Source organism: Empidonax traillii, unplaced genomic scaffold, assembly GCF_003031625.1.
Source record: "Empidonax traillii isolate 1590-97213 ecotype Southwest subspecies unplaced genomic scaffold, ASM303162v1 scaffold782:size294519, whole genome shotgun sequence".
Taxonomy (NCBI): domain Eukaryota; kingdom Metazoa; phylum Chordata; class Aves; order Passeriformes; family Tyrannidae; genus Empidonax; species Empidonax traillii.
Genome location: NW_020955975.1, coordinates 139,369 through 160,206, shown reverse-complemented (window position 1 = coordinate 160,206; position 20,838 = coordinate 139,369). Strand labels below are relative to the sequence as shown.

General features: G+C 38.3%; 1 protein-coding gene across 5 annotated transcripts in view; it reads left to right on the top strand.

The window, feature by feature from the left end:
• NCK2 (NCK adaptor protein 2) overlaps positions 1 to 20,384 on the top strand; it is an 85,579-nt gene extending 65,195 nt beyond the window's left edge. For all 5 annotated transcript variants that reach the window (XM_027901394.1, XM_027901392.1, XM_027901393.1 and 2 more), the window contains 2 exons: positions 8,019 to 8,740; positions 17,742 to 20,384. In XM_027901394.1, the coding sequence (XP_027757195.1) occupies positions 8,019 to 8,740; positions 17,742 to 17,936 (917 nt within the window). In that variant the 3' untranslated portion in view covers positions 17,937 to 20,384. The remainder of the gene's footprint in view (positions 1 to 8,018; positions 8,741 to 17,741) is intronic.
• The last annotated feature ends 454 nt before the right edge of the window (positions 20,385 to 20,838 follow it).

Below are 20,838 nucleotides of genomic sequence, written 5' to 3'. Positions count from 1 at the left end.
AAAATAGAAATAAATAGCACAAAACTAAATGCATGTTTGATCGGGACATTCCAGCTGTCAGGAAGTTATGTGTCTTTATCTCTTTACTGGGTGGATGAATTACTTAATTTACATTGCATTACAGTGGGTTTTTTTTCTGAAGAATTTTCCTGAAAAGTTAATTACTTCTTTCTTAAAACAATTCTTAGTTTGCTATGAAAAAGTCACTGTACACTTTGCATACTTATTAACTGTATGCATTAATATGCAATACAGTTCAGAGCCTTAGTATTCAGAGATTAATAACTTGGTAAACAAAAAAGGATCATTGTTTTAAAGTGTATCTGTATAAAGTCAGATGGAATTACAATTTTATTAGAATGCACAAGAAAAATAATGATATTAAGTATCGTAAATAAAAATCGGTTAATATGTTGAATAAATGCTACCTCTAAATAAAAATGAGTTTTGAGAAACTTGCTTGTTTCTGCTGCATCTTACAGAAAACATTTGTTTAGTAAATTGAATGAGAATTTCTGCTTGCTTTATCTTTGAAGATTTTTAGAGCTAGGAGAGCTGTTCTGTAGAATTTGCTTTTGTATTTGGAGGAACTAAAACATGTTCACATTTCAGCTGAAATTTATTACTTTTTGTATATGTCTCTTAGCAGAAATTATTGTAAAAATATTTTTTCTAGCTCTTTCAGCTATTACAAGCATTATTTAGTATTTTAACACTCTTTTGCTCTACGTATTTATATTGGGAGTTCTCCTAGCTTGTTTGTGTGACTTCCTTAAATTTATCAGCCTCAAACTTGTTTTGCTTCAATGTTTCAGCTGTTTTATGGAAGTTGTTGTTTTAATAGATTATAATAATATTAAATTTTTCAGCACTCTGGAGCGCTTTGTTTCAATTTAAATTTTTATGGAGTTGTTTTAAAGAACAAAACCATTATTTTAAAAAACAGGTTAAAATGAAAATATTTCCATTAAAAATATACTGTACTCACTTTCTTTGTGGTGACTTCTATGATTTTTTAGGTTTTTTTAGGCCTAAAGCAAATTGTACAGTTAAAAGCATTTTACTCTTGAGGGAGAGTACATAAATTGAAATATAGTAAAATTTCTATGAAAAAATTTACAGGTAACTGTAAATTAGATGGGGGGATATGTGTGGTGGTGGTGTTGTTGTTTTGGTTTCTTGTTTTGGTTTTGCTTTGTTTTTTAATTCAGATAAGAATGGCCAGTAATATATAAAGCAATTCAATTACTGGGTAATTCCTATTGCCAATTAAAGCTCCTTTTTAAAAACTCCTTTTTAAAATTCTTTTTTTTACAGAAATAAATATTCAAATACTCATTCATGTTCTTTAAAACCCATGCTTTGACAGACTGTGTGAGGGTTGTGGCAGCATGGATAAGATTTAATGCAGAAGCTGAAAGAACCATGTCCCAGAATTTTCTCCCTTTTTCCTTCTCTTTTTAATACCTTTGTTTTTATATGCTAGTTTGATAGCTGATAGCTGTGAACTCGAGTGCTGAGGTTGAGCATCATGCTGAGAGGCGTTGCCTTTGAGTGTGAACAGGGAAGTTGGATGAGGGTGTTACCCATGGAAGGAGGGAAGTGCTCCAACCCTCCAAAGAACAACCCCAGCACTGCAGTCACCAGGGACACCATGGTGGTCCTGCTGACACACCAAAATCACCCTGGCATTGCATTTGACTTACTAAAACCATGCCAATTAGTCAGATTTTCATAAAACTGTGCTTCCTGGATTTATTTTTGGGTACTAACCTGAATGCAGAGCAAGTCTGTTTGGGACGGCATGGCTGGTGTGGGCAGTTTGGGGCTGGCAGGAAGGTGGGGATCCTGGCTAGCCCTGCCTGCCATTCCAAGTGGGCAGAACATCACCTGTCACTTTCTGGAGAATTTAAAAAAAATAAAACAAAATTCAGTTTAGAGAGGTAAAAATTAAATATTCCATTTTTTACCCACATTTAGGGTTGGCTGTACATGTGTCCCATTCAACTCTAGTATCAGGTCCTGTGTTTTGACTAACTGATAGAGTGTAATTTAGTTTTTAATTGAGTAAAAGCTTGTTGTATTTGTAAATAGACTATGAAAGAAAGTACCTGTCAGTATTTTATGCACTATTAATTCAGGATATCTATTTGATGACCCTTACCTTGCTCAAGTTAATTTTTTGACAATTTATAGCTTTGTAACAATGTACAATATCTGATGGAAATCTAACCTCAAACATAAAAGGTTGAATACATGATACAAAAAATCAGTTCTGACTTGGTATGAAAAAATCTATTAAGATATGTAAATATAGCAATAGATGAAAATGTACAAAAAGTTCATTTTCTAATTGCCATGGGGAGAGCTAACAGATTTGTTCAGCATCACTTATTTTCACATTTTCAGATGCATATTTAGATTTAAAATTGACTTCTCCAACATTGGTACAGGATATATGAAGGACACCATTTCATAGAACTCTAGTCCCTTAAAGAGGAAGTAGTTTCCAAGAACTCAGTTGTATTGAGACACTTTTGTTGTTGCTTTTGCAGTAGATTTTATACTTTAAAGGTTTCTTTTGGAGAAGGATGTCCTTCCTTAATTGCTTTTAATATTTAAATAAGGATTTGTTGGAAGCTTCTTAAGGAGTTGTATCTGTTGTGTTTAGTCTTATGACTTTTTTCATTGAATTCTGAATTGAGAAATTCTTCTCTGGAAATTTAGTGTTACATTTATGATTTCTCAAAGGAATACAGTTTTCTTGTATTGCAACATTTTTCTGAAGGGGCTTTTTTTTTTTTTTTCTGTGAATTTGATATGTGGATAAGCTGCTGAAAAAATTTGCTCGTAAAATTACAGAAGGTTTTAGAAAAATAGATTGGGAGAATTCGGATGACACTAGTTTCACTTGCCAACTATTTTTCAGAATTTGGCTTTTGGTATTGCATGACCTTTTTTGTATACTGACTTTTCCATTCTCCCACTTTCTCTAATCTAAGGTATCAGATCAACTTAAAATCCCTTTGGAAAAGAAATGCAGCTATATTAAGTCTATTTAAAGTTTAGCTACATACGAGATGTTACAAATTTAGAGAGCAGTCTTGGGAAGAGATTGCTAGACAAGTTGACTGCAAATACCTTCAGTGTTTAATTCATGTTATTCTTAATCAGAACTTAAAAAAATAGCTGTGAATACTGATAAGGCTGTGGAAATTTATTATACAACCACTTCAGTGAGTCTGTTCTGGGGATGAGCAAAAGCAGTTAAAATACAAAATGTGGTCACTCAGCAGTTTCAGGCAAGGATGCCAGTTCACAGGAACATGGAAAGACTCATCAAATGAGCCTTCCTAAAATGAGGAAATTGTCACTTTTGTAAATAGTTTTTTTCAAGTAAAGATAATATGGAATATTAGACCCTCATTAGCAAATGGAACCCGAATTTTTATTAGTGGCAGGTCTGGGCAGTCAGGACACCTGTGCTGTCTGACAGGTGGCCAAGCTTTGGGCCAGGAGCATGGCCAGCATGGCAGGAGACACAGGCATGGGTAGGGGAAGTGGCACTACCTCAGCATTGGGCCAAAGGAGAGCAACCAGAAGGAAATTCCACCACTCTGAGGTTTGGGAGTGCTCAAGACATTTCCAAGGGATATCTAAGGAGCACGAGATGGGAAGGCTGGAAGCACTGTGGGGAGAGGGCATTGGGAGAGGTGGGAGAGCTGGGGACCTTAGGGGTACAATGGGAAGGCCATTGCAGCGACAAGATGGTAACGAAAGGGTGCTAAGCTGGACCTTGCACAATGGAAACTTAAGAGACAGGAAGCAAATTCATAGGAAACTGGTCTTCAGCCTGCTGCTCAAAAAATAAGCTATTCTTTAGAGCCACAAGTGAGCTAGGAAAGGAAGCAGAGACACAGTGATGCAACTGGCATGTTTCTGAATTCCCTGGGACTAAACTTGGGGCCAGAAGATTTCTTTCACTGCAGAGAAAAGGAGGGTTTACAGTGAATCCCTTCTCTGGAAATGATGCTAACTACTTGATTCTTTTCTTTATCTCAGCAATATCTTGGCCTAAAAATTAAACATGTTTACATCACTTGGCAACATGTTTGCAAAAGTGAAAATGAACAAGTTTATTATAGGTTAGATGTAGACTGTTACTTCCTATGAATTACAGTAACATAAAACAGACTTTCTGCTGTTTTGCAATACCTTTTTTGCTCCCACCCTTGTCCCATCCCTTGAAAGCTGATCTCTTGCTTTAAGTTTCTCCTTCAGGACAACTATTTGGTACAAAGGTTTATGGCTTCAGGTGAACTGTAACCAGTGAGTCATAATGGGAAAAATTCAGTTGTATTTCACTAGTAGGTAAGTTTTCATTAGAACAAAGACAATAAAAGGTGCCAAAATTATGACTGCAATTGCAAATATATTTGACTTTTCTAAATATGACTCCCAAAGTGCTTGAATATTTTGTTTTCCATTAAATTCTTTATATGGATTTCATTCCATTAGAACAAAAGAATAGGGATACCCTTAGAAATATTAGTAAGTGAACATTTCTGTTAGTAGTGAGTAATGGTGATGTTTACTCTTTTTAGAGATGACTCATGTAGACTGTACTTTTTTTTAATGGAGTTGTTAATTTTGTCATATATGCATATACAAAGTTTAAATTAATCCTAACTCTATTCTTGCTTAGCTATGACCAGCTCGCCTGTTAAATTATATTTTTAGACTTGTTTCCTAAGGAAATGAAGCTTACACTAGTCATGCTGTCACAGTCAGCTGTCATCGTCCGTCCATCTGTCCACCCTTGATAACTCAGCCAATTTTAGGCAAACTTGACAGACTGGCAGAGATAAACTAACTAGTTTTCTCCAACTCTGTGCCTGGGAGGCACACTGCTGGTATCCCTCACCGGAGGAGAAGCCAGAACAATCCCAGCTCTTTGCTGAGTCCAGGCAAGGCTGAAAGGCAACGGTGTGCCAGGCATTGTGCTTGGCTGGCCAGCCCAGCAAAGGTAGGGAGGAGGGCAGCACCTGGGGAGATCAAGTATGCTTTGAGGGCAGTTTGGAGATGGCAGTAGGGAGCTGGAGATATGAGAAAGACCTGGGGATGTGAAGGCAGTCATATGGTAGGGGGGCTTATTGTAAATCCTGCAGGAGATGGAGGAGGCAGAGGAGGAATAGTGCGGCAGGAGGTATAAGGAGAAAAACAGGAACAGATTTCCTTCATTCTGCTCATGGAACAACTTGTTTCCTCTTCAGTCATAGACGCAGTTATGAGTATTGTAACCTTACAGAAAAAATGATTGTTAGATAATTAGCATGCCTTTCACTGTTCTTGACGGCAGCCAGGTCTCTGCATAGTTAGTTACTCTGGTCAATCCAACTGGAAACATACTCGTTAGTGCTCATTGCTGCTGTTGCAAAAGGTTAATCATTAACATGCTGTCAGCCTTAAAAGGTTTGTTCACCTGAAATGTTAAGCTTAAACTGAAGAACTCCAGCTACCTTTATTGGTAAAAAACAAAAACAAACAAACAAACAAAACCCCAAACAAACAAACAAAAATATAGTGAAGTTTCTAATTTTTTTTCCCAAAGTTGTAATGATTTGTGTTGAATAGGGAGGTTAGGAAGGAACATTTGAAATGTCAGATGCACAATTGAAAGGTTTGTGAATAAAGATTAAATTTATGAAACTCCAAGTGAAAGAAAGTGCTTGAATTATAACCTTTTGCTAAATATTTAGATATCTTTATGAAACTTAAATGATGTTTTTGAGAAACTTGGTTTTTTCACCTGTTTGTCAACTTTTTTTCTCTAGATATTCCAGTTTATGGCATTCTCTAATCACACTGCATCCGCATCTCTCACAGTTACCTCTGTGCTCTGATTTTTGACTAGTTTTCTCCTGGCCAGCTACTTCATCATCTGCTTGAGGTTTTATGTTTTATTAGTTCTTCTGCTGCGATTCCAAGTGGTGCTGCATAAATTCATTAGAGAGCATATAAAGGCCTTAGCTTTTAATCTGCAAGGTTCAGTCTCAGTGGAGGGCTTTATGTAGAGTGAATCTGTTGAAATACAGTAGCTTGTTTTCCATGAAGTTACAATAAGTAATTTCCCTCCTTTCTTAACAGAACAACCCTTAAGTTGTGTTTGTTTATATCACTGTAATTTAAAACTCGTTAGTTCTGATACATTCTTGTCTTTTGGTTAAAAATGATCTGCAAACTGATAAAAATTTCCAGTCTTGGCGGAGATCAGAGCCTAACCAGCTTCCGATTAGTGCTCGCTCGGACACTCTTTTCCTGTGATTGTCTCCCCTAGTACAATAAGCTGCTTTCCCTCATTTTGCCTGAAAGTGCAATTGCCAGCTCTTGTCTGAAATGATGTAGTTAGAATGACATTAGGATGTAGCTGGCTCCAGCAGGAAGCAAGGAGCTGCTGGGGCAGGTCAGGAAACGCTTTAGGATGATCGGAATTTTCTACCATCTTCTGAGACCATAAAACTGTATTAGTTAATGTATTTAACCCTCCTGGTCAGCGATTCCTGCATGGTTGTGTGTGTACTATTTGTCTGTGCTGTACAGGTAAACCTGTGTCTCACCTAAAAAATCCAATGCGCAGGCTGGAAGGTGTAAAAGACCTTCCCCGGTTCTTCGTTCGCGAAGAGACTGGCCACCAATAATAAAAAAATAATAACAGATAAACCTACGAAATAAGCAAAGAAGTTTTGTATTGAACAAATGGCTTTGCTGAAGATGCTCATAGTATATGCAAGTACATATATATCCATATATATTACACATTTTGGCAGTGGAGTGGTGAGATTGAATAGCACTGAATTGTTAAAAATTAAATACTATGCATCTCCTTATTTCAGATGATTTGAAGAAACAAAACTAAGTACCTTTTTTTTGTTTTGCTTCCATTCAATCTTCCATAATCGGTGTGCTCTTGTGTCTCAACTAAATATCTTGCCTGTCAGCCAGGCTCTAGGACCGTGGAGAAAAGTACAAATGCTCCTATTTCAGTATTGCTTTTGCTTTCTGCCCCATGTGTGACATTTTGGGTGTTGCTTGGTTTGTGCTATACTGAGACTTTGTCTTCTGTCTTCAGAACTTCTATAATGGAATTTTACAGGAGAGGGCTGCTTGTACCCTTTATTGTTTTGCTTATATATAAGCTAAAGCAGTCCTTGCTGCAAAAGTTTAAAAATACACTGTGTTGTGCAATTTTTCTTCAATATTTAAACAGTCATTAGCATGGTTCCTCTAATTAAGAAAAAAAAAATTGCATGTTTAATGTTACTGCTTCTGTGCATTGTATTTCACATTGTAATTAAAGTTGTGGCAGATTATCAGAATTTACAGATTATAGGGACACATATGCAAATGGTCTTCCTCACTGTCAGGTTTATGCTATTGTAGTACATGATGAAATGTAGATAAAAGAGGTGTGGATTTCAGAAGGGGACTTGCAGTTGGAAGGAGTTGCAGCTCTACCTGCTTGGGGACTGCCTTAAGAACAAAAAGTGTAAAACATAATCTGCAGAGAAACTTTAGGTTTTATTTCTGTGCTTGCTAATTTTTGTAGATTTTCTTCCACTTTTTGTTTGAGCCAAATCAAAGTCATCTCTAAAATTAAAGGGTATGGTCATTTGGCTGGACTTTTAGGATACCTAAGGGCAAACTCTGAAACGTCTCAGTGACTAGCTCTTCTCCTAGTGAAGAAACCACTGTGTTTAAGTGGGTTTAAAGTCTGGTTACTTCTGAGAAGAGAATAGAAGTCGTTATAACACAAATTGCTCCTTACCTAATGGTGCATCAGCTAGATGTTAATGAGAATCTCTTAGAGGCGTTGCTATTTCCTGACTATGTAGTGTTGCAACAGAGATCTCCATTTAGCAGTGTTGTTGAAGTGATGGAGCAGCATGTCACCAAATCCAGTGTTTGCAGTCTGGGGACAAGCATTCCAAGTGACCACTTTACATTTCTGTCATTAACAGGCTTGGGAAAAACCAAGAGAAAGACGAGTGCAAGAGACGCCTCACCCACTCCCAGCACAGACGCAGAATACCCATCCAACGGCAGCAGCGCTGACCGGATCTATGATCTTAACATTCCAGCCTACGTGAAATTTGCCTATGTTGCAGAGAGGGAGGATGAACTGTCCCTCGTTAAAGGATCCCGAGTGATTGTCATGGAGAAGTGCAGTGACGGCTGGTGGAGAGGTAGCTACAACGGACAGATCGGCTGGTTTCCTTCGAACTATGTGGTAGAGGAGGTTGAGGAGGCAACTGCAGATTCACCCAGCTTTCTCAGCCTAAGGAAAGGCGCTTCCATGAGTAACGGCCAGGGCACCAAAGTACTCCACATTGTTCAGACACTGTATCCATTCAGCTCAGTCACAGAAGAAGAGCTCAACTTTGAAAAAGGGGAAACGATGGAGGTCATTGAAAAGCCTGAAAATGACCCAGAATGGTGGAAATGTAAAAATTCCAGAGGGCAAATTGGTCTTGTTCCTAAAAACTATGTAGTAATCATTAGTGATGGTCCTACCATTAACACTTCCCATCCACCTCAGATAAGCTACACGGGACCGTCTTCTACCGGACGGTTTGCTGGAAGAGAATGGTATTACGGGAACGTTACTCGACACCAAGCAGAATGTGCCCTGAACGAAAGGGGAGTGGAAGGAGATTTCCTTGTTAGAGACAGTGAATCTTCGGTAAGTGGCGCTTAGCCCAGCAGGTTTGTAATGCCCTGTGCGAGGGGTACTAGCATGGCAGTGAATAGATCCCCTGTCTTTTCACCCTTAAAGAAGCAAACAACTCTTCCAAGCTACCAACCGATACATTTACTGCTTGTGAGAATCAGTCTGGTAGTGAAATGCAGTGGCATTTACACTGAAATTTCACAGCTGTGGTCTGTATTATCCAGGGTTTTTTTTTTAATTACTGGACAAGCAAGTAATGAATTTCAAGTTTCCATTTGACTTTTCTTGTGTTTCTCATGCAATCCTCAAATTTACAGTGCTACAAGATAAAATAATCCTAGCTAATTGAAAATTTGGTCATTAATTTGATCTTAAAGCTAATTTCAAATAGTCTTTGGATTGGTCCATTTTGGTTTTTTAATTAAATAAGTACATAGGTTCTTTATTGGTTAAAGTCCCGTTTAAGATGTAATAAGGTAAAGTCATTATTGTATTTAGGTAAGATTATGATATACAACAGAGAGGGTCAAGTCAGCAGCTCATATGCCTTGTAAATTGAGCCTTGATGACATCAGAGGGATATAAGTAATGCTGATTATGGTTCACTTGTAATTCTGAAAGTTCAAATTTAAAATTCATCTGAAAGGACTTTAATGTATACTGAGGCCAGAGAATTCACAGTTAAAGCATTCAAAATTTAATTATCCCTTGACTGTGATTTTGAAAAGGTGACAGATTTTAATCTTACATCAAATGTATCATTGACAAAATTGGCGATGTACAACTCTGTAACAGTCCCAGATATTTTTATCTGAATTCACTAGTGTCTGATTAAATTTCAGGCATCTTTCCTTGCTCTGCAGAAGACATGACAGCTATCAAGCTACCCTTTCTTTGAAACTGTCTGTCATTGAATTCCTATTTCTGCTTAATTGTAATCATTAAACAAAGGCAAATGAAAATAAACCACAGCAGAACAGGAAGAAAAATAGAGATTAAATAAAAATAAACTACGGAAGGACAGGAAGAAAAATACAAATTTAGAAATCATGACTGACTTAGAGAGGCTGAGAGGAATCAAGTTTGTTTAGTCAACAGAAGAAAAGACTGATGTGGGACATATGGTCTTCTAAAATGTAGAAAGCCACTGGAGGATTATGGTAGTCATTAAATTACAGTAGTTCAGCTGTCTCTTTAAGGCAACATCTTGTTTGATAGGGGCAGGCAGAATACTGGATGCACTGTACTATCTGTGTCTGTCTAGCAGGTAGAAGCTCACTTTCAGATCTGGATGCTGCATTGTGATTTACCTTGAGACTGTAGCTATCAATTTTCTTCTGCCTTTTGGGAAAGTACCAGAAGAACAGTTTGAAGTACATTACTTAAAAAAACCAGTAATCACCATGCTATGGCTTGTTTTTTTTGCTCTTAGGAATCTACCTCTTATCTCTGGAGTAAGTGAATTTCCTTAAAAGAGCACAATAACCTTTTAGTGTAAAATGACGTCATAACAGTAAATGCTAGAACACAATAACCTTTTAGTTTAATATGATGTCATGATAGTGAATGCTTGTATTCTAAGCAGTTTCAAATTTGCTGCCTACATTGTTGCTGGAGAGATCATTGCTTGTGGAGCACAAAAAGATTAATTCAGGATGTGGTCTTGAAACTGTTTCCGGTATCTAACACTTACTGGAATCCCAGAAAATTTACTCAACTTGTATTACAGCAAGATTTTTGCACACCCACAAAAAAAAAAAAAAAAAAAAAAAGCTGAATTAAGGAATTTACTTTTTTTCCTTTTTTCCACTTTTCCACTCTTGATCAGGTCTTGCAAATCCTGTATTTGGGGGTTGTTTTAGCAATGAGAAAACTGTAGTTATGCATGTAAATTACCCCTTCGTCTTAGTACTGTTTGAGAGTTTTAGTTTTTATTAGGTTTAAAGGAATAATTTACTGCATCTCAAACTTTCGTCTGCTGTAATCTTTATGTATCATACCGTCATACAGTTTGTTTATATGTGAATTATAGAACACTGGGGATTGCTAGTTTTTTCCCCTGAAGTGCCAGGAGTGATATAAGTGAATGGGCGTACTTGATAGCATTGAGAAAAAGATCATAAAAAAATCTATTTCAAGCTTATTATGTATGGAATGAAGGAAAAACTCTTGAATTCCTAAAGGTTGCTGTATTTCACGTGCATGACTACAGAGGGTGTTCATGCTGTGGCTTTAAGTCACCAAGAGTGTCTGCACATTCCAAACAAAAGATCTTGATTAGAGAGACCAGAGTGAAGAGAGACAAGTTGTCAGCTCTCTGGTTTGCTCTTCCCGCCAGACAGCACTTCCCATTACATTGTGTTGTGAACCCACCTATTAAAGCTATGGGTGCAGGGGTTATTCCTTTCTGAAAAGGCCCATAAATAAAACTGTGAATCATCCTGTTAATTCTGTGCCTGATTTTTGACCTCTTTTAGGGTTTTCTCTAACCTTCCATCACCATAGTTATGAAAATTCATCTGTAAAAAGTTTTCCTTAGATTTCTCTGAGTTTTGTTCTTGTTTTTGAGTTATGAAAGCTCTCCTTGTATAGAGGAAGGTTTGTATTATTCTGTATTCTCTTGATGAGACTGTAACGTTTTTCCATTTTAAGTGTTAGTAGTTGTAAGATTTTACAATGTTTCTCTAGGTTTAACTTACCAGATGTTTGTCTCACAGCTAGATTCCTTTAGCCAAAAATATTTTCCTCAGTTACACTTACATCTGAGGGATGCTGCCTTAGTGGAGAATATCCTGAGCTGAACTCTATAAGATAGCTAGGAGCCTGATAATCTTCATTAATTACGAAATACTATTATTAGAACCATAAACTGTTTGAACCATTTAAGCCCATGGTTTATGTAACAGGCACAGTTACCTACTGATAACATTTTTGCTCTGTTACACCTAGGTAATGTCACCTTAGTTTTGGAGATCTAAAAGAACTGGCACATGCCTAGTTAGAAATACTGCCTGATTTGTTCTTGCTGTTGTAGGCTGCTGGGTTGATGAAGTTTATTGTCTTAAGTAGCAGTCTTCAACAAAAAATGTAGATTTAACCTGTGCAGTCTCTGTACAGCACCTTCTTACCCGTTTTGAACTGCAGGCTCTTCATGGTCAGATTTTTGTTCTCTCTCTGTAGTTCCTGACACAAGACAAACAGGTCTTGGCTGACACTGGTGGCCTGGGCTGGGTGGGTGATCATCATGCTTTGAAGATCTCAGATTTCACTAAGTAGAGAAGTAAATTTGGGTAGAAGAGGATTGTTTTGTTCAAATTCACCCTGGGAAACAAGTAGGCTTGCTAGTGCTGTAGCTAACAGGAAGCAGTAGTGTGTCAGCTCTCGCTTCTGAGCAGAGCCTTTGCTGTAGACACCCTTAGGCTTCAAAGGGAGCTTCTGTCAGAACTTGTGGGCCCCTTACCCTCCACTGTGGGTGAGTGCAAAACTGGTGATTAGACAAACATCAGTGCTTTGTAGTCCTATGAGGTCTTCTCATGAAGCAGAGAAGGTGTTATTTTTCTCAGACTAGTTCTGTTTATTAGCATGAATGAGCTAGGCAAATTTTGTTATGATTACAGGAGCAATTATTCATTAGGAAGTAATGGCTACCTTCTACTGGTATCATCACAGCTATCAAATTATAGTAACCCATCCTAAATGGAGTTTCAGGGTATAGTTTTAAGATGATACTGACAACTGTAGGTGTTTTAAGATGATACTGAGGATTGTAGGTATGACTGGATTTGTGTCAATTCTTTGAGATCATATTCAACTTCTGTGTTCTTTGTCCAGCAATAATGACAATAGAGGGAGGAGGCACAGGTTGAGAGTTTGAACGTTTTTTTAGAGGTGCTAATTCTGTAGCATTCAGGGTCCCATTGTTTTGCTGGGGTTTTAATCCTGCAACTGTGGGATGGAAGCAGTGAAATGGGACAACTGTTCCAAACATTGGTCATGTTCTGTGACATGCAGTGATTGATGAGTGCAGCGGACATAAGGAGAAAGATTTTCTTTGAAAAGAGGCATAAGGAAATAGCCTAGTGGTTTATTTTAAATGGAAGAACAGAAATTTTATTAGAGCTACATGTGAAGATCAGTGGAACTAGTTCATGTTTCTGACCTGTGTAATAATGATTTTAGAACATGGCAAACATTACATAGGGGGGAGAAGAGTATTTGGTTATATCTAAATGAGGTAGAAGGGGTAGAAAAAGGAACTAACCCTCTCAGATGGCTCTTTCCAGACTGACCTTAGATCTTTGGGGTATGACTTGGGTTTTTTGGCTGGCTGACTAAGGAGGAGGAGGAGTAAGGGAAAACCTGGGTATGGAACTGGAAGGAGTTGTGGAACCCCAGGGCAGGCTCACAGATGGGAGTTCAAAGGGTCTAGAATAGTCTGAGGAATAAGCGCATGAGAATATCTTCCTTGGAGAAAGGGCATTGCCAAATGGAATTGGACTGAAAGAAAAAATTTGAAAGAAGTTATAGGATCAGTAAAAGGCTTTCAGAGGGAGCTATTTGTCACAACCTTGCCATTTATGACAAAATTATTGTTAAATTCTCAGAGATTGTGAAGAGGGAACTCTCTTTTCCTGTTTCACTTGTTCTCTCTCTTATGTTGCTTTATAACTTATTTTCATGATAGAGGTTTTTGTTGGTTGTTTTTTTTTGTTTTGTTTTGTTTTTTTAAGATAATGAAGTTCCTAGCCAAAGAAATAAAATTATAGGAACATCTTCCTACCTACTGTTTTCCATATGCTGTAGGCACCAGCTAGCTTATGGTCATCTTAGTTATAGGCGAGAGTTAAAATAAAGGAATCAGAAATAAGTCAAAATAGTACTACACCTGGACTGCAGGGCTGCAGGTGTATTATAGTTAATCTTTAATTTTCTCTTTTAGGTTTAGGTCTTTCCAATTTTGATGGTGCAGAAATATTCACAGGTTCCCTGTCACGAAGATATGCTCTGTAAATCTGTTGCAGAGTCATCAACTCTTCTATAGATTTCAGGAATTAAATCTTACTTCTGATGTGCCTTTATTTAATGTATGTCTTTTATTCCTGAAGAAGTTAGTGTACAAACATCCAAATGTAGCAATTAATTTAAGACAAAAAAGGAAGAAAAACTGGCCAGCAGTTGAAACAAAATAGCTTAAACAGTAAATAAAATAAACAGACTTGAAGGAAATCCAAGGAGGTCAGCAGGGAACCAATTAAAACTGCATCAAACTAGCATAGTTTGAATTGGCAATGTTAAGAGCAATAGTTTATTTAGAGATTTTTTTTAATAGTCTTTTTAGTGAACATGCATGTTTGTTAGGGTGGGAAGGAACCAAAATAAAAACAGATACAAGTCCAATTGCTTTTGCTGTTCATACTTGAATCCTGTAGAAGTTACTACTCTGAGACCAATAAAGGGTTTCAGGATTTTTGCAACAGCTGTTCAAGCTCTTCCATCTCCTTCCACCGGATGATGACTCTCAAAAGAGTTAGATCAACCCTTCCGCTTTTTAAAGATTTTTTTAAATTAAATCAAATCATGAAAAGAATAAATTTTGTAACATATTCTGCAGAAAATAAGTCATGATAGTGTCTTCTATTTATGTATCAATCTAATTAGCAGCTCCAGGGCTGGGGAGAATAGACAATAGTTCAGGAGAACGTTCATTCATTAAAGTTATAATTAAAATGGCAGGAATAGTATTTAGTGTACTGTGTAGATCATTTTGTAAAGATCTAAGTCTGGCCAGTGCCTGTGTCCTAGGACAGTACATCAGAGGTCCAGCCCATCTCTGTGTGTCGTTAGCATATCCTTTCTGGTCTAAAGATAGTGATCCTTAACAGATACAAGGAGCTTTGGAAGCTCATAATTTTGACATGCTGAAAACAACTGGTTCGTCAGAAAATATTAAAACCTTGTTGAGTGCAAAGTGATTATTTCACTTATTTTTAAACTTTTGTCATAACGTCTTTCCGTGTTCTTAAAACAACAAAAGAAATGTTTAGTTCAGATTATGAACTTCCCATTTGTAAATTCTTCTGTTTTAAATGAGGACCTTTTGGTTACTGGTTTTTGTTTGCCGTAGACTTCACCCATGTAATCAGCAGAACTTAGTCAGCAAGACTTGTTCTTGTTTTTTGAATCCTAAACAGTGAGTCTGCTGTAAGTGCCACCCTCAGTGCTGCCCTTGGAGAGACCTTACAGACCTGCCTGGTAGCCCGTGTTCATAGCTCAGTGATCAGTGTGCTGCCTGGAGCCTGTGCCCTAAATTTCTCTTCTGCGAGCCCAGAGTCCCAGAGCTCCTGCAGAACTTCATTTGTGCAGGCCTGTGCTTTGTTACTGTTTAATGGCTTCTGCTTGGGGCTGTGGAGATGCCCACTGGAACAGGTCCTAGGCCTATGTGGTTATGGCTGCCAGAGGATTTGTCCACACTGTATTTGGGGCCAGCACAGTGTTGGTACAGACAGGTTAACTTTAACCTGGGGGGTAAGTGCTGAAAATAGGCCAGTCTTAGTGTGAGCTCTGTACAAGCTTGTTTGTGATGCTCCTCAAGCAGGGGTTTAATATCAGTGATAGCTGGCTTAAAATAGCAGTTTTCAAACTCGGAGTTAGGGATGGATGGAATGTAGAAGAGAGTTAGTCCAGAGATGTGGGGAGCTTGTCTGCCTTGAGCAGTATAAGAGGGGAAGAGCTGCTGAACAAAGCCAAGGTGTGAGTCTGAGTAGTTGGACCAGAGCCAGATCAATAGGCACGCAGGAGCTTTGTTTGCTCTCGGCAGGGCACATGGAGTCAGAGGGAAGGCAGAGAAAGCATTAGAACTAAAACACGTGAGGGGGGAGATACAAGGGATGAGATTTGGGGATAAGGCAGAACATGACGGATGTGTAGGGCAGACACAGATTACTGCAGAAGCAAAGACAGCATGCATGAGGAAATGCTGTCCTACACCTTGTTTGGGTATGTACTCAGCATGTATCTGACCCCTGCACATGCACTGTAGAGGACTCAGTGGCTGTGGTTTTGTGAGCCAAAGGCTGGTGGCAGCAGTAACGTGCAAGGGCTCCTGAGCCCCCTGCTCTGCCCTCTGTGGTGCCACAGCTGTGCTCGGGGAGTTTCCTCAGGTGATGCCATGAACCAGATGGTCCCCTGTGGGTTTTGTTTAGCATGGGCAAGTTCAGGTGTGCAGTGCTGGCCCAGCCGGAGCAGCAGTGTGGCAGGGGATTGTATCTGGCACATGCCTTCAATGGTTTGTGCCTGAAGCTGTGCCTTCAGTGGGCAGAGACCCTGCAGCAGGACCTCCGCAGTCACATCAGGCATTACTTACCTCCATTAAGTGCTTATTACAATTCTAGTGTGCGCTTTTTATGTTTTCCTGGTGGCTGGCAACACCCGCCTCCATCCACCTATCACAAGGCATACGCATAATCCCATCTGTCACATCCCAGTCCCATGTGGAAGGGAGAACCCAAAATTCATAGATGGCTGTCATTGAAGAAGGAATTTAAAACCAGAAGGGTCAAAAAAAAACCTCACGAAGTTTTATTAGCAAACTACATACTCAGCATAGAAATTCATGTATGTCTTACCCCTGCCTTCTAATAGGAAGAGAAAAAAATAAAAGCTATGAAGAGAAAGAGAAAATGAAAGGGAAATCAGATAGGGGAAGAAAGGAGATCACTAGTCCTGGGTCCAGTGTCTGTCTAGCCAACAGGGTGTCCAGGATCCAGGGGGTGCATCACCAAGGCTTTGTGGGGGTACCTTATTCTAAGTAAGTTTTCCACACCCTGGAATTAGATTTCTTGTTCTTCATATAAATGAATTAGCATGTGTAATCTGTTCTTCTGGACCTTTCTGAAAATGGGTCGCTGGAGGAAGTGGGGGTCTTTGAGGGTCTTTTGGTGGTCTTGATCCCCCTCTGCTGGACTTGCCTGCTCCTTGACCCATTCCTGCTCTGTTGTGCTGTCTCCATGGACCAAAACAGGGAAGTTGATCACAGAAATGTTCTGCCCTGCCTCTCTATATCCCCATTTTCCAGCCACGTTCTGTTCTAACTTGCCTGCTTGAATGGTCACTGGTATTTGAGGCACAGCAACACATTAAATCCTTACTGCCCAGGCTTCTACACTATCTCTGTGACCAGCCAGAAGTGGTTGCTGGCTAGAGATGGAGTTGAGCTGGAAGTGAGGGACAGTGTGTCCTGTGGTGGCATGTGAAGCAGAAAGTGGAATGGTCTCATCTTGACTGTTGGGATGACAGCGCTCTCTTTGTTAAAGCAATTGATTGCCAAGACAAAGAGATTTATCATGAAAAATTGTTCTGTTCTGAATAACTTAATTAGAGCTTAAATTTTGTCTTTTGTGGGTGGCTTGTGATGGTGAGACTTGTACTGTGTTTTTATTCTATAATTTTATCTTTTTTACAAAGAAGGTGTACTCAGTGGAAGAAATGATTCCCCCACATGTGTTAATGAAGATAAAAGGTGAATGTGTTTTTGTCTTTTGCAATGCAAAGCAAGAACAGCCCTCTAGTGGTCACTGCTCTAAAAAAAAGTGATACAGGGAATTTTCTTCATCTCACCCAAGCAATATTGCGATAATTGCTTTCTCCAGGGCACTCTGGCAAGGAAGGCATACATGATAAAAGTTTTTCCCTTCTCTTTGACATTCTCGTGCTTCTAGATTGAGTAACTAAGATAATATTTGCAATTTAGTCATGTAATTGGCAACTTCAGACTGCATCTGGGGAGCTTTCACTTAACTGACTTAACTGCACATGTTAATAACAATGGCAATTATTTATTGAATAATAGGCTATTGGGTTTCTTAAGTAGCTAAAGCACTGAGCTGTGGAACAAAGACTAACAAATTACTGTCAACTGTATGACACAGTTCTTTCTTGAAACCACAAAATTACGCCTTCATTTTGTTCACTTTTATGTAATTATTTTTTTTTCTTTTTGAATTCTTCTCAACAGCCCAGTGACTTCTCAGTATCTCTAAAGGCATCGGGGAAGAACAAACATTTCAAGGTGCAGCTCGTGGACAATGTCTATTGTATTGGGCAGCGACGCTTTAATACTATGGATGAGTTGGTGGAACACTACAAAAAGGCTCCCATCTTCACCAGTGAACACGGGGAAAAGCTATATCTTGTGAAAGCACTTCAGTGACGTTGAAGATGGACTTGGCCACCTGGGCCTCTTATAACTTACAAGCCTTAGGTCCTAAATTCACTTTTATAGAGCAGAGCAATATCTGAAGCAGGCTTAAGGAATAGGCTCTTTCTAAAGTGTTTGCTCTGTCAGTTACTGTTTGTCTTTTTTTCTTTTTTTTTCTTTTTTTTGTTTGTTTGTTTGTTTGCCTCTTTTTGTGTTCCAGTTCTGTTAATCTCCGACCACCTCTCTTCAGGTTGAGAGTTTCCCTTGGGTGGCCGTGGTGAGCACTCACCTTCCCGTCTGAGTTCAAAACTCCCCTCTCTTGTGTACGTTTACATAGTTAGCTCAGATCAAGGAGGGGTGTTTTCAATTCAAACCAGTGTTCATCTGTTCAGATTTGCTCACACAGGCAGAACTCTCCGTTCAGAGACATCGGGCACAGTTTGAATGCACTGAAGCTGCAGCTGCTTAAGTGAGAGAGAGTAGACATAACAGTTGTGGCTGTTGAGTTCTGTAGCTATATCGCTTACCGAGTAGGATATTACAAAAATTCCTAGTTCCTAGAAGCACTCTTTACACTGTACTCTGCTATTACATTGCCTCTCTGACTCTTTGTGAAGAGTACACTAATTAAAAGCATTTTGTAATAGTACTTCTTAAACTACTATGGTAAGATTGTAGTAAAAGAAAACTATCTAGTGTATTTTGGTCTGTAATTGCAACAAAGAGAAATTTTATTTGAAAGTTGATTACTAGAGAAAGAATAAATGAATTGTAAAGACTGAATGTTTTGGTAATCTACAACCAAATGTGCCATCCACATAATGCTTTTTCCTCTTGCCCTTCTGCTTGTTTGAATTAAACGATTATGTATTTAATTCTCAAAGTAATATGTATCTGTAGCTGATTGTTGACACTAATACAGAAGATTAATAAAAACTGATCTTGGAACAGGGTGGGGCGGGCTACCAACACTATATATATATTTACTTTACAGAAAGAAATCTTCGGGTTTTACAGAGGATGATGTGGTTGGTAGGAAGAGACACACAGAATGTTTATGAAGAAAATGCATTTTTCTCTTTTCTTTACATTTAAAGTCCTTTATGGTTTAAATATACAGTCTTTAGATGGCACATTCCTGAGATTGAAGAAGGGATCATGAGATCTCAAAATCTTGCATACTCAGTTTTTTGGATATTGTAATAAAAAAGGTATTACGTCATGATGGAGTACTGGATTTATCCTTGGGTGGTAGTCCTGGTGTTACTTTGTCAAGGTGAAATAGAGTGAATAATTAATTTGTTTGTCTTGGAATTTGTGTGGCCTAAAAAGGAAACGTCTGTGACTGCAGAGGACAGTTTTGATATGAGGCAGTATCTAATGGGCTCTGTCTTTCTAGTTTCTGTGATAATTAAGTCTGTTGATAGCTTTAATGAAAACTGCAATATGGACCTGTTTCCTGGTACCTTTTTGCTGTTAAACCCTTTGCTGTTAAAACACATTCCTTACCTATTCCATTTTTCAGCCAGTAGTAGTACAACTACCTCTGTGCACAACTCCAGTGCAGGTTAAGCAGACAGCAGCACTGTCTGGCTTGCTTTGGGGTTAATCATGACACTGCCAGGAGACTGCACTGTGAATGAATTGCAGTCTTGCTCAGATCCAAGAGGGAAGTACAATTTTTGAGGTTCTACACATCTACTACTCTCCTACCACTTTTGGAGTCTTATTTCTGTAAGGTTTTCTGAATTGACAACTGTATTTGAATTAAAAATTGTATTTTTCTGTATGTGCATTAGCTGAAATCTGGGCAGTGATATTTGTGCTTGGTAAAGCTTAATGAAGGAAAGCAGTGATTCAGAGCAATCCAAAATGATCATGCATTAACCTGAAGAGCACCTATCCGTGACTGTCTTCTAAGAAGATAGAAGTTTTCCTTAGGAAGTTGATGAGAAGTACCAGTTGTTTACAATCTACCTACAGAGGGACTACACAATGGGCTGTTTCTTGAACGTCATGAGTGAATTCTGCAGAGAATGTAGGGTTTTGCCTTCTAATACCTAGTTTTTAATTAGGTGAATCTAAGCATGTACTGGGTATGGCAATGACATTAAGAAAGTCAACTATATGTTGTTTAGGCATTTTCAGGTTTCAGTGAAGTGCTTTTCAGTCTCATTGTCTCTTTGTAGTATTTGGAAAAAATATATATGGGAATGGTTTACCTTTTCAGTAAACTGATTATGCTAATTACTCTTTTATGTCCCCTGTTCATTTTTTTTCTGAAATATTCCCTATAGTCTCCTGTCCAGCCTTTGTATTCCTCTTGCAATCTTTTTTCACTTTTTTCTATAGTCTCTTTTTACAAGCTCTCAGTTCCTAACCCCTTTCTAGTCTTAGTAGTTTAGAACTAAATCAAAAACATATAAATGAAGGGTTTATTATATGCTTTATATTTTAATGCTTTGTGAAATTTTGTTCGGATTTTTTACCTCATCCTCTGTAAACAGCTTCTGTGTCTTAAAGTGTGAATTCTTAAAATATTTTTTTTGGAAGCTGTTAGTTAATTTATGACACAGTGCTGTAAATGACTAGCTCAAATAATATTTTAAATAAGCCTCACCTGGGTTTTGCCCATGCTGTATTTAATCAGCATGCTTTCAGCAGGCTCATTAATAGTTCTTCAGTTGTTCCTATCTTTACTAACTGAGATATATTCATGCAAGTTTTGCTGGTTTTGCTGCCCTTTTGACCTGTTTTGTTGGATTTGGCCCAAGCATTAACAATCTTCAGTACTAACTGCTCAATAAAGGGGCAGTAGACAAGGATTTTATTTTTATTTTCCTATCTTATATGTATATTTCAATTGTTTGACAAAACTTCACCCTTATTTTTTAACTATTTATATCCTCTTTGT